The 13,435-nt window shown below is 42.1% G+C and overlaps 1 protein-coding gene across 2 annotated transcripts in view; it reads left to right on the top strand.

Annotated features, from left to right (window-relative positions):
- LOC146571953 (glycine receptor subunit beta-like) overlaps positions 1-13,435 on the top strand; it is an 80,325-nt gene that overhangs the window by 49,302 nt on the left and 17,588 nt on the right. Inside the window, exons 7-10 of one of the 2 annotated variants that reach the window (XM_085275970.1) lie at positions 3,038-3,175; positions 4,124-4,276; positions 6,066-6,214; positions 7,076-7,794. In XM_085275970.1, coding sequence (XP_085132096.1) covers positions 3,038-3,175; positions 4,124-4,276; positions 6,066-6,214; positions 7,076-7,243 — 608 coding nt within the window. In that variant the 3' untranslated portion in view covers positions 7,244-7,794. Of the gene's footprint in view, positions 1-3,037; positions 3,176-4,123; positions 4,277-6,065; positions 6,215-7,075; positions 7,795-13,435 lie in introns of those variants that run through there. The other variant, XM_085275969.1, reaches the window with a different exon arrangement.

Genomic DNA, 13,435 nt, shown 5'->3' with positions numbered 1-13,435 from the left:
GCGCTTCTCCGGCACTGGTAATTGGTGTCTGTCTCGTGTCAGTGATGTAAAAGACGGATTTAAAGGCGACATGAAACTGCCATGGTGCTGGGTCGTTGACCCAGCGTTTTGGGTTTTATATGATTATTTTCCTCTCTTCTAGTTATTCCGATTTTGGTATTCTGTGTCCTCCCCTTGTGCCCTGTTTGTGTTCTGGATTTCCTGTTTTATTTTGAAGGTCTGTGTGTGTTGTCATTGTGTTCAGCTTGTATCCTCCAGTCGTCTTTGTGTATTAGGATCAGCTGTTCTTTCCTCCTGTGCGTGATTACCTGATTACCTTGTGTGTGTGCATAGATAGTGGGTGTCGGTCTGTGCTCGTTGTCAGCTCGTCTGTGTTTCATGGTGTTCTGTTCCTTGTTTGCGTCTCTCTGCCCCTGTTATTTAGTTTTTCCAGTCTAGGTTTCTTCAGTTAATTGTCATGCCTCACTGCCTGTTCTGTCACTCCGTCACTTGGAAATAAACGTCACTAGCATCATCAATCTACTGCCTGCATTTTGGGTCCTCTTTCCCTCCAACACCACACGGCTCGCCTCGGCAACTGTGACACAAACAGCAGTCGCTTTCTAAAACATCAGATTTGTATCGGATTCAGTACCACATACGAAAGTGACCCAGGTCGGATTTAAAAATATCGGATTTGTGCTGTTCAAACTGTCATACCATGATCGGATTTAAAAATATCGGATTTGTGCTGTTCAAACTGTCATACCATGATCGGATATGGGTCGCATGCGGTCAAAAAAGTCGTGTTCGATGTGCTTTTGCCTGCAGTGTGAACGTAGCCTAAGAATGAGGAAAAGACAACAAGAAAATAAACACGCAAACAAGAAACACATTTTTTTTCCCATTCAGGGCAACTGTGTTGGTTCTTGGTATTAGTGCAGTTTGAAACATTTTTGATGCATTTTTCAAAAGTATATAATAACAACTGATAGTCGTTTTGCTAAATTTTCCATGTTTTTATTTACCTGACCAAGTATTGGAAATACTCAGCGAAATACTTAGGTCATATCTTTTTCAATTCAATTCAATTTTATTTATATAGTGCCAAACAGTCGCCTCAAGGCGCTTTATATTGTAAGGTAGACCCTACAATAATACATACAGAGGAAAACCCAACAATCATATGACCCCCTATGAGCAAACACTTTGGGAAGGAAAAACTCCCTTTTAACAGGAAGAAACCTCCAGCAGAACCAGGCTCAGGGAGGGGCGGGGCCATCTGCTGCAACCGGTTGGGGTGAGAGAAGGAAAACAGGATAAATACATGCTGTGGAAGAGAGACAGAGATTAATAACAAGTGTGATTGAGTGCAGAGAGGTCTGTTAACACATAGTGAGTGAGAAAGGTGACTGGAAATGAAAAACTCAATGCATCATGGGAATCCCCGGCAGCCTAAGTCTATTGCAGCATAACTAAGGGAGGATTCAGGGTCACCTGGTCCAGCCCTAACTATATGCTTTAGCAAAAAGGACAGTTTTAAGCCTAATCTTGAAAGTAGAGATAGTGTCTGTCTCCTGAATCCAAACTAGAAGCTGGTTCCACAGAAGAGGGGCCTGAAAACTGAAGGCTCTGCCTCCCATTCTACTTTTAAATACTCTAGGAACAACAAGTAGGCCTGCAGAGCGAGAGCGAAGTGCTCTAATAGGGTGATATGGTACTACAAGGTCATTAAGATAAGATGGGGCCTGATTATTTAAGACCTTGTATGTGAGGAGCACGATTTTGAATTCAATTCTGGATTAAACAGGAAGCCAATGAAGGCAAGCCAATACTGGAGAAATCTGCTCTCTCTTTCTAGTCCCTGTATCATGGATGGATAAAGCTGTGTGTTATCTGCATAGCAGTGAAAACCTATGAAGTCTATTAGATAGATATGACACAAACCACTGCAGTGTGGTACCTGTAATGCCGACAGCGTACTCTAATCGCTCTAATAGGATATTTTGGTCGACAGCATCGAACGCTGCACTGAGGTCTCGCAGGACAAGCACAGAGATGAGTCCACTGTCAGAGGCCATAAGAAGATCATTTGTAACCTTCACTAAAGCTGTTTCTGTGCTGTGATGAGCTCTGAAACCTGACTGAAGCCATTCCTTCAAATAAGCCATTCCTCTGCAGATGATCTGTTAGCTGTTTGACAACTACTCTTTCAAGGATGTTTGATATGAAAGGAAGGTTAGAGATTGGCCTACAATTAGCTAACACTGCTGGCTCTAGAGATGGCTTTTTAAGTTTAATTACTGCCAGCTTGAAAGCCTGTAGTACATAGCCGAATATTAGAGATAGATTGATTATATTTAAGATCGAAGCTTAAATTCATGGCAGGAGTTCTCTGAGCAGTCTTATAGGAATGGGGTCTAAAAGACATTAGATGGATTGGAGAAATGAATTACTGAAGTTAACCCAGAAAGATCAATCAGAGAAAAAGAATCTAAATGAATATCAATGGTGCTGTAGATAATGTTACATCTGTGAGATGATTATAAGTCTTTTTTTTTCTCTAATGGTTAAAATTTTATTTGTGAAGAAGTTCATGAAGTCATTACTAGCTGTTAAAGGGATGGTTGGCTCAACAGTGCTCTGATTTTTTGTCAGCCTGGCTACAGTGCTGAAGAGAAACCAAAGCCCAATCAAGATGGTTTAGGAGCATAGAGTGAAGTCAAAGGGGCCAACAAGTGCTCAGTACTTTGTATGTTATATTTCATGAAAACTACCACATGTGCTGTAATATAAAGAGCTCTGTTCTTCTTCCAGTAGCTTCTGGAATCTTGATTTTAAATTACTTCCAGCAGATTTTGGGGCTGCTATCCCCATTTTAACATACTCATCTAATGGTATACTGCAGTGGGAGAAGGCAAAATTAGTTGAAACAAAGAAATTAAAAAATAAATTGAAGTCAAAATGTAAACTATTCATATTATGTATTATATTGTGTACTTTTTATGTCTATTATGCTGATGCTGTAAAATTTATGATTCTAATTTTTATGTTTTAGTTGGCTACACCACCAGTGATCTTGTGTTCATGTGGCAGTCTGACCCAGTTCAAATGGATGAGATTGCTCTCCCACAGTTTGACATCAAGCAAGAGGATATAAAATATGGAAACTGCACAAAGTACTACCAAGGAACAGGTTAGTAATCTGTAATTGAATTAAAAGACTATGTCCAATTTCTGTAAATTGAAATTTTATTATACTATGCAGGCAAAAACTAGTCTGTGCATGTATTACTTCTAGGCTAGGCTATAGTAACCCGTTATTATCAGGTCACTCTAAGAGCTTCTTGTAAAGCCTTCAGTTTGTTTAGAATGCTGCAGCAAGAGTACTGACAGGGACTAGAAAGAGAGATGATATTTTCTCCTAATTCCATCGCTTACTCTCAGGCTACCTGTTAAATATAGAATTTAAAATCCTTCTTAAATAAGGTCTTAAATAATCAAGTCCAATCTTATCTTAAATAAATAATAGTAGTATATTGTCACAGTAGGCCACTTCTCTCAGACTGCAGAATTACCCGAGTTTCTCAAAGCAGAATGGGAGGAAGAGCCTTCAGTTATCAGGCCCCTCTTCTGCAGAACCAGCTTCCCTCTCTACTTTCAACATTAGGCTTAAAATTTTCCTTTTTGACAACTCTGGATCAGGTGAGCCTGAATCCTCCCATAGTTACGCAGCAATAGGCTTAGGCTGCTTGGGGCTTCCCATGATTCATTGATTGTTTCTTCTTCGCTCACCTCATTTTCGTGTTCTGTGCATTTATCAACCATTATTATTTTTATTCATTAGCAGTGATTAAACTCTATCGCTCTCTTCTAGTGTGTCTTTTGTCACTTCTACTCTCCCCTCCCCTAAATAGTTTCTTCCTGTTAAAGGCGAGTTTTTTTGTTCGCGTTGTCACCAAGTGATTGCTCATAGGAGTTGTCTGATTGTCGGGATTGTCTAAAAAGATAATTTGCCATTATTAACTACAATGAAAATAAGATAGTTTGTCTCAAAGTAATGCAGAAAATATTGAATATGAACAGCTTATCTTATCTATTTAAGATCTGTGTGTTTGAGTATTTAATCATTCTCTGTTTCCAGGATACTACACCTGTGTCGAGGTTATATTTACGTTGCGACGGCAGGTCGGTTTTTACTTGATGGGAGTTTACGCTCCAACACTGTTGATTGTTGTTTTGTCCTGGTTGTCATTCTGGATCAACCCTGATGCCTCAGCTGCAAGGGTGCCACTAGGTGAGTACCACAAAAACACATTTTGCATTCTTTGTTTGAATCACTTTACATTTAAGTAAACTGTAACCAAATGTTTGCATTTCAGTGCTGGGTACCCTATACAGAGAAGTGTTTGGCCTAAGACTCCTCATGCTTAAATTTCAATACAGGCATTGATTATTTGTGTTTGCAGGTAACACAGCTGCTTCTTTATTCAAGACAGTTGGACACCTCAAAGGAAAAAAAACATACAAATCACTTAATAATTGTTAATTTCCACTTAGGTCTTGCATTGACCATGCTGGTTCATTGTCAATACATACTGGTGCAATTAATGGGACAATGAATTACGTTCTATTACTGTGCTTCCCTTTAAAATCTCAGCTTTGAAATAGGTTTCTTGAAAACAGCAGCTGAATTCATGAAAACACTAAATTTATGAAAAGCATTTGTCAAGAGTTTGTTAATTTTGACAGATGATTTTCGTTTAATATTGTCACCTAAATTCTTTTACTTTTAGTATAGTTTTAGTTAACCAAAAGTCATAAGATTATTGTTGATTAAATCTAAAGTTGATTCAGTTGACTAAAATATAAAGTGTAGAGGTCTCATGTCTTTCCAGTGAGAGTAGCTCCAAGGGTCAACCTTTTGCTGTGTTTTCATGAGAAACAAGGAGCATGGGAGAAAGCTGTACCATGTACTGAAAAGAAAGAAAAGCAGATGTAGATTAAATGTCTATGTCTAACCTTAATGCACAAGGATCATTTCTAAACTTGTCTCACCTGTCTCCCCAGCTTTATCGGTTCTGATTGAATCCAGTCTCCCCAGCAATGCCTGATCTCATGTTACTTTATATAAAATGGACCCCATTAAGTTCCATAAAGCTTGCCATCCAGATTTTAGAATAGAGAAATGGTATGGCATCTTTGTGTGTACATGAGCATATTCTTATTTGTTGTGGCTACGACTGTTACTGGAAGACAAACTGATAAATTTGTCATTTATCTGTGTAGAGCCATATATTTTGTTTCTTACATTTCACCTTCACAAAGCTACTGTAAAGCAATACTTATCAAACCTAGTTCAGTAATCAATTGCTATGAACATGTGGTTATTTCAGCATATATAGCATGTAATTCGGGCAAATATAAAGCAAATCTGACTATGCTGGCCTTTACAGAATTGTAATTGGATTAATAAGACATGACATCAACAAATTTAATAACAAGATGCATGTCTCAGAGGGGCTTTAACCAGGCCATTTTCTGAGAAACATCCTCTTCCTGATGTTAAATTTGTTTTCAAGTCCTATTGAGAGCATTATTATATGCATGCATGAGATTTTCATTATGAATCAGTACCTAATTTCAGTCAAGATTCCTCGTTGCTCTGTTCCCACAAAGACAGATTGAATATTGAATGATGAGAAAAAAAAGTGCTAGCTGTAACTGTAGACTGATCATTCACTTCTTAAAACTTTACCTCACTAAAACATATTTTAATACTACTGTTTCCCTCTGCTCAGATTGACATAATGATGCAGCCATACATTTAATACTGTGCTTGATAAAGGATCATAATGTTCAATTTACAGAACTCTTAAAGAAGGCATTCAGATGTAACTGAGTTGTAGCAAATGCAATGTTATATGTATATTCAATATGGTGTATTATAATGATCACTACTTTTAAAATTGAATCTCCTCTTTTTGATGTATCCAAGCAGAATTAAATGATCAGAAATCTCAATTACCTGGAAATGATTATTATAAAATGGTAAAATTAACATGTTAACGTCTGTGCTTTTCTAGGTATTTTGTCAGTGCTTTCGCTATCCAGTGAGAGCATGTCCTTGGCTTCAGAGCTACCAAAGGTTTCCTATGTAAAGGCTATTGATATTTGGCTCATTGCCTGTCTGCTCTTTGGTTTTTCATCCCTGGTGGAATATGCTGTAGTCCAGGTCAGTTCTTGCAAACAACCACTCACACTGTACTGTAAAATACATCTTGCTATATATAAAATATCTGTGTACACATAGCTTAGTTGGAAAACCTACTTGGGGAACAAGCCTTGGGACAAGATAACAATAACTGCATCAGCAATTCAACAAAATATTTGCATACTATTTTGCAGTGTAGAGGTTTCTGTCAGAGTTTAGGGTCCAGATGCAGATGTGCAGAGATGGAATTCTAAACAAAAAGCAAGCGTTTATTTTGGCTGCCGTTTGCTGTTTTTGCATATTTCTCCATCTCTGAGTGAAGTCCCCTCACAGTCTTTTGAGATGCAGCACCAGGCTTATAGCCTGGTTTATAGCTTGGTGCTGCAGCACACACACTGTCTATTAAACCGACCAGAATCTGTTTGTGCGTTTGCAGTTGGAGACTATCCCAGTTGCCATTGGTGAAGAGACAGGGTATACCTGGACAGATCACCAGTCTCTAGGCTATAATAAAAATGAAAGGTTTATTACTTAAATTCAAAAATAGTACCTAGAACTTTTCATTCATGTTTCCCATGGAAATAAGTTGACAGAACTTAAAAGGAATCCTAGTAATGGTCAACAGTGGCTAACACAGAGCACTGCAGTCAAGCGAGCCGACATCAATTTTCTTACACTGACTGCACTAAGCTTTACAGTAGCGCTTCTTCTTTGTTGCTGATTGAAAACACAGGTGCAAGCACACACACACACACACACACACACACACACACACACATACAAATGAACACATTCACTTTTTTTCTCTTCAGGAAATTAAGAGAAATTAAGCTCCTGCACCATTGTTTTCCTGATTGGGTGTTCATTTATTCTTCTTTTCAGTTTGGGTGGCAATGTTATTCTTCCTTCAGCTACTCTACATCTCTGTCAAGGTTGATTTCTATCGGCAGCAATATCCCACAGAAAATAAAGGACAATTATGCTCGACTTCAAATTCTCATCAGATTCCTCTTCTTGGACATCTCATCGCAATCCACTGCACAAACATAAGGACATTTCTGTTCAAATTCAATATAATATTACATAAAAATTTATCTGTGATTGTGGACATGAAATTGCCAGTTGACTCTTCCTCTGGGTTACCTTCTCTACATGTCTGCCAACAGGCTTATTTTAATAAATAAAAATGTACATAAACAATCATCTTCAATAGTTGACATGAAATTCAGTGGAAGAATGCTTGTAAATCCCTCCCTCTTTGGGATTTGCTGACCATAACCCATCTATTAGACTGTCTTTTAATCAATTTTAACTTTGGTTTTATCGTTCTTCTATTGAGTCTGTTTTATCTCTTTGTTTGGTGGCATGGTTTGGTCAGACCTCTGTCACAGAGAAAAACTCACTAAATCAGATTTTGCCTCTCTGTACTCTAAACAGGTACAGAGGGTGGCTTTATCAGTTCTTTATAATGGTTCCCATTCTCTACGGGGTGAATATCAGTGTCTTCCCTCTGGACGGAGGTTTCTAGTTACAAGATGCAGGACAAAGCATTATAAAAACAGCTTTGTCCCTGCTGCTCTCACTAAACCTAATAAGAACTGTTTTTGGTTTGAGTCATCTTGTCTATTTACCAAATATGTGTCTGTCAGGATTAAATACGTGTGTGTGTTTTGTGAAGGGATGCCATATGCTATCTTTTTCTCTGTAAAACAAATTTACCTAAAGGTATAAATACAGTAACCTTGAACCTTGGAGGGGCTGAACTGCTGATCTTTAATAATAATATGATTAATAATAATAATAATAATAAATTTTATTTGAATGTGCCTTTCAGAACATTACATACATTTTTAACACAATGTTATCACATTCCTTTGATGTGATGTGATCATATTGCGTTGACTGTATTGAGCAAAATTGTCCTTTAATTTTTGTGGAATATTGCAGCCAATAGAGATTAAACTTGGCACAGATTTACAGCAGTTGGATGACAGTAAGAATGTGTTGAAAGTTTCAGGTCAACTTTCAAGGATAATTTTTAATTTATTTTCGAATGTGCCTATGTGCTGTGTCTCAGTCCAGCTCTGTCCAGCGATTGATAGGATTTCAGCCACTTCTATCTGCCAGTGGTACATGCAGGGCCCGATCCTTCCATCATAATTCTTCTCCCTGCCTCCTCTTCTTTCTCAGGTTTCTGATGCCTGAGGTATTCACTAAGTACATGATCAGTTGTGGCTGTCTTTCTGATGTATTCATGGTTCTTTATTGTTTTTTCCTGAATTTTTTTTTTTGCTTTTATTTTTTGTGGCACTCGGGCCTCTACAGCCGAAGGTTTTGTTGTCTTGATGTCAGTGGCGTCACCTCCTTTGGCCAGCTGATTATACCAACCGGCAGGGTGTAGGCGGTGATTACCTGGATCTTTTTCTCCCCATTCAGCTGACTCCTCAGCACCTACCTTCTCTCTGCAGGTATTTGCTGGTTGCGGTTTTCCTAGTGGCTTCTTCATGGTTTCCATTTGCCTGTGGGATTCCAAAGTACTTGTAGCCGTCCTCAATGTCTGCCTTCTGCTAGTGCAATCCCCACAGTTCTGACTACCTTCCCTCTCTGCTTCTCCGAATGACATTTAGCTGTTGTTGCTTTATATCCTCGTGGTGTGGATGAGTGAATCGATGTCTCGTTCACCCCTGGCATACAACTTGATGTCATCCATTTAGAGGAATTGGCTAACAGTTGCTCCATTCCACTGTCAGTATACATATTCAATCTTGTTAAAGGTATGGGTGATGGGTTTCATGCCTATGAAGAACAGCAGTTGGGACAGAGCATCTCCTTGGTACTTGATGGTGACTTGTTCAGTTGTCTTGAATTTGGCCTATAGGTTATAGCATTGTTGTTCAAATTACAAGGACATGGATGTGAACAGCTGTCTCCCTCAGGATAACCCTGGTTTGGGCCGTACAGTTTTATACTACAACAATAACAAGTACTATTATGGGTATCTTCTTCCGGAAGCAACGTGGCAGTCCTGTTGTCTCCTTATGAGTCTTCACTCTGTCCCCACCTCCTATCTGCTCCTTTTTCCTGGAATCACAAAGACAGACACAAAAACACCTCCCTGCCTAGCGCTGATCATTTTAATATTACTGATTCTACATGTCTAGTTCAGGACATTCTGTTCAGACTCCCTTCGGTCCAGAGAATATCCTTCTAACATTATCAAGTGTGATGTGTAAGCATGTTGCAAAACCCTCTGCGCTAAGTCAACTCTTCAATATTTCAGTCCAGACATGCCACTGGATGAAGCTTTTGACCTTCAAACATGGAGCGCTAACTTGTTTATGAGCACACTGCATTGTGTATATAAAAACAATAAAACCAGCTTTGTTTAATCATTTTAAACCCTAACACTCTTTCTTTTTTACCAATTCCTTATGTGCCTGATCCTCTTAGCTGCTATGCGGCCTGACAGGAGCTTCCGTGTTGTGCTTTGGCAGGTTATCATTCCCTTCTGGGGATCCTTGGGGATCAGGACTGTCTGGCCTTCTGTCCTATTCTGGGTGTTTCTTATCTATTAGCAGCTAGTTCATTTGTACTGGAAGCTGCTTATGGAGTGCAGTTAGCTTCTTTAGCCAATAGGTGTGAATATATGACACGTGAAGGTCTGCCACTGTGACGGTTACTGGATCCTGTTCAAGGTGGTGCTGTGGTCCTAGCTTCCCTATCTACTAAGCATTGTTGTTATGAGCCCCATCCTTGATAATACTAATATTAATAATAATTAATAATAATCATTATTAATAAATTGATTTGTATAGCACTTTTTAAAAGATAGGCTTGCAAAGTGCTTCACATTTTGAGTAAAAGTCACACACTGCAGATAAGTATGCATGTTAAAACATACTGTCACACCTTCATTTCAGCCTACAGGCAATTATGGTCTATCCTTCAAACTCCACCATTAACCACCGTTACCTTCACCCTCCACATCTTGTCGAGCTCTTCTCTGAGCCCTTGGTATTCCTCAAGCTTCTCGTGTTCCCTCTTTCTGATGTTGCTGTCATTGATGCCGCTACATCTATCACTACAGCCGTCTTCTTCTGTTTGTCTACCACCACTGTGTCTGGTTGGTTAGCCACCATCATTTTGTCCGTCTGTATCTGGAAGTCCCACAGGATCTTAGCTCGGTCATTCTCCACCACCCAGTCTCCCAGTTTGACCTTGGGACTTCCAGGCCATATTCGGCACAGATGTTTCTGTACACTATGCCGGCCACTTGGTTATGGCATTCCATGTATGCCCTGCCTGCTAGCATCTTGCACCCTGCTGTTATGTGCTGGATTGTCTCAGGGGCATCTTTACACAGCCTGCACCTGGGGTCTTGCCTGGTGTGATAGACCCCAGCCTCTATGGATCTTGTGCTCAGAGCTTGTTCCTGTGCTGCCATGATCAGTGCCTCTGTGCTGTCTTTCAGTCCAGCTTTGTCCAGCCTCTGATAGGATTTCTGGATATCAGCCACCTCTGCTATCTGCCAGTGGTACATACCGTGCAGGGGCCTGTCCTTCCATGATGGTGCCTCCTCTTCCTCCTCATTCTTGGGTTTCTGCAGCCTGAGGTATTCACTGAGCACACGGTCGGTTGGGGCCATCTTCCGGATGTATTCGTGGATGTTTGTTGTCTCATCCTGGACTGTGGTGCTGACACTCACCAGTCCCTGGCCTCCTTCCTTAAACTTAGCGTACAGCCTCAGGGTGCTGGACTTGGGGTGAAACCCTCCATGCATGGTAAGGAGCTTCCTTGTCTTGATGTCAGTGGCTTCTATCTCCTCCTTTGGCCAGCTCATTATCCCAGCAGTGGAGCAGTGTGATATGACCAAAAATATTTATCACGAAATACATTTGAAAATTTGCGATAACGATATAACTGATGATATAATTGGCACTAGACAAAACACTTTACATCTCCACAACTTTATTAGTGCAAAAAAAAAAAAATCAATGTATTTTCACTTAAACAAGCAGCTGTTTTTTATGTGCATTAAAGTTATATAAAAATTTAACAGTGCAAATGCAAATTCCTTACTGACAGTTTAACCAAAAGGCATTTCCAGTGGAAATTGGCCGACATATCCTCAGCATAACCATTTATAATATCTACAAAACTTAAAAAGAGGTTATACACACACAATACGGTAATATTATGTTGAAGCACAGTACGCATCACTCCGCGAGGCTCCTGCCTATGATAGCTGTAATGCTCCGACAATCCATCAAGCGGTGTGGATTCATAGCTTAACAAAGTTGCACTACAACATTTGACAGCTTTTCGAGCGCCGTGTACCATATAAAATTGTCATGATCCTGGGTCCTTTTGACCCAGCGTTTTGTGTTTTCTCTTCGCGATTTTGGTTCTGTTCTCTAATTGGTGTTTACCCTGTCCCCCCCGTGTGTTCCTGTTTTATTGTGAAGGTCTGCGTCTTATGTGAGTGTTTTCAGTTTGCCTCCCTGGTCTCGTCATGTTAATCACTCCCAGCTGTGTCTCCCACCTGTGTGTAATCTCCCTGTGTTCTGAGTGTATTTAAGTTGTATTTTCTGTCTTAGTAATCGCTGGTTCGTCTGTGTTGTTTCCCCTCGGTCTCCCCGTATGTATTTCTCCGGACCTCCCTGCATCCTCATTCTGGTTTGTCTTATTAGTTTACCCAGTTTAGGTTTCCGGTTTCATGTTTTGTCGCCACCGCTGTTTGTACTTACACCCCTGTAAATAAACACTCACCTGCACCAGAGCTGCCGCCTTTTGGGTCCTTACTACAAATCCACACGGCTTGCCCCGCAAACCGTGACAGAACGAACCAGCCACCATGGACCCAGCGGCAGTCAATCCGTCCGAGGAGCTCCAGGATGACATCGGCTACAATGTGGAGATCCTCCTCGGGCTGTGGCTGGAGAATCCTCCGTACGAGCTTCGCCGCGCCGTGGAAGGTCGGCTACAATGTCTCTTTTCCGGCCTGCCATGGCTACTGAATTCACTTCCTCCGACCATACAGGCTTTTCTCCGGCACACACCTCACCTTCTCTCAGCCACTCCTGCCTCGCTGCCCGACTCGCCGGATGTGATCTTGCCCGGCCCGTCGGAGCCGTCTGCGGGGAGGAAACGCCGATCGCGCCGCAAGCGCGCCACCCCACAGCCGGACGTTCGGGCTTCTAAATCGCCGGCTGTGGTGAGTGAGGACTCTTTTTCATTTTCAGACTGCATGACTGTTCATTCAGGGGCTGCGTTTTGTGTGGCGGATGTCAACGCGAGCTGCTTATCGCCTGTGCAGCTACCGGCAGCTCGGTTAGCTCCCTCGCAGCCACTCTCAGCTCGGTTAGCTCCCCCGCAGCCACTCTCAGCTCGGTTAGCTCCCCCGCAGCCATTCTCAGCTCAGTTAGCTCCCCCGCAGCCAGTGCTACTCTCAGCTCAGTCTCCTGTGCCTCCTTCAGCTCAGTCTCCTGTGTCCCCTTCAGCTCAGTCTCCAGTGTCCCCTTCAGTTCAGTCTCCAGTGTCCCCCTCAGTTCAGTCTCCAGTGCCACCCTCAGTTCAGTCTCCAGTGCCACCCTCAGTTCAGTCTCCAGTGCCACCCTCAGTTCAGTCTCCAGTGCCGCCTGTAGCGCAGGCCCCAGTAGCTCCAGTGCCGCCTGTAGCGCAGGCCCCAGTAGCTCCAGTGCCCCCGCTACCCGTAGCTCTGGCTCCAGCAGTACCGGTTCCACTCATTCACTCCATGCAGGGAGAAAATTTAAGGTCCAGTCAGGGAGTTTCTCGCGCTTTAGCTGCTTCAGGCACCGTTCTGCACTCCAGGGCTTCCCCAGAGGCTAGGTCTCAGTCCCCAGCTGATTCTGGACCCCTGAAGATTAAGCAGCCCTCAGAGAACAACTCCGTGTCAGTGCTGTCTGAGCAGGGCCAGTGCTCAGCACAGCACCCATTGCCTTCATGTCTGCCAGAGGACTCCATGCCTGCTGGCTTTGTGATGGCTTCTGCTGGAGGGTCCAAGGGGCCCGTCCAGCCTTCATCTCGTGTCTCCGCTGGAGGGTCCGAGGGACCGCTCCGGCCTTTGTTTCCTGTTTCCGCTGGAGGGTCCGAGGGACCGCTCCGGCCTTTGTTTCCTGTTTCCGCTGGAGGGTCCGAGGGACCGCTCCGGCCGTTGTCTCCAGTCTCCGCTGGGGGGCCCGAGGAGCCCATTCAGCCACCTGTCTCAGCTGGAGGGCCCGA

This window comes from Mchenga conophoros, linkage group LG6 (assembly GCF_057382185.1).
Source record: "Mchenga conophoros isolate Kocher_MC1m ecotype Shallow Benthic linkage group LG6, M_conophoros_male_GT1.1, whole genome shotgun sequence".
In the NCBI taxonomy this organism is placed as follows: Eukaryota; Metazoa; Chordata; class Actinopteri; order Cichliformes; family Cichlidae; genus Mchenga; species Mchenga conophoros.
Note: the sequence above shows the minus strand (reverse complement) of the source record. Positions and strands in the feature narration are given on the sequence as shown.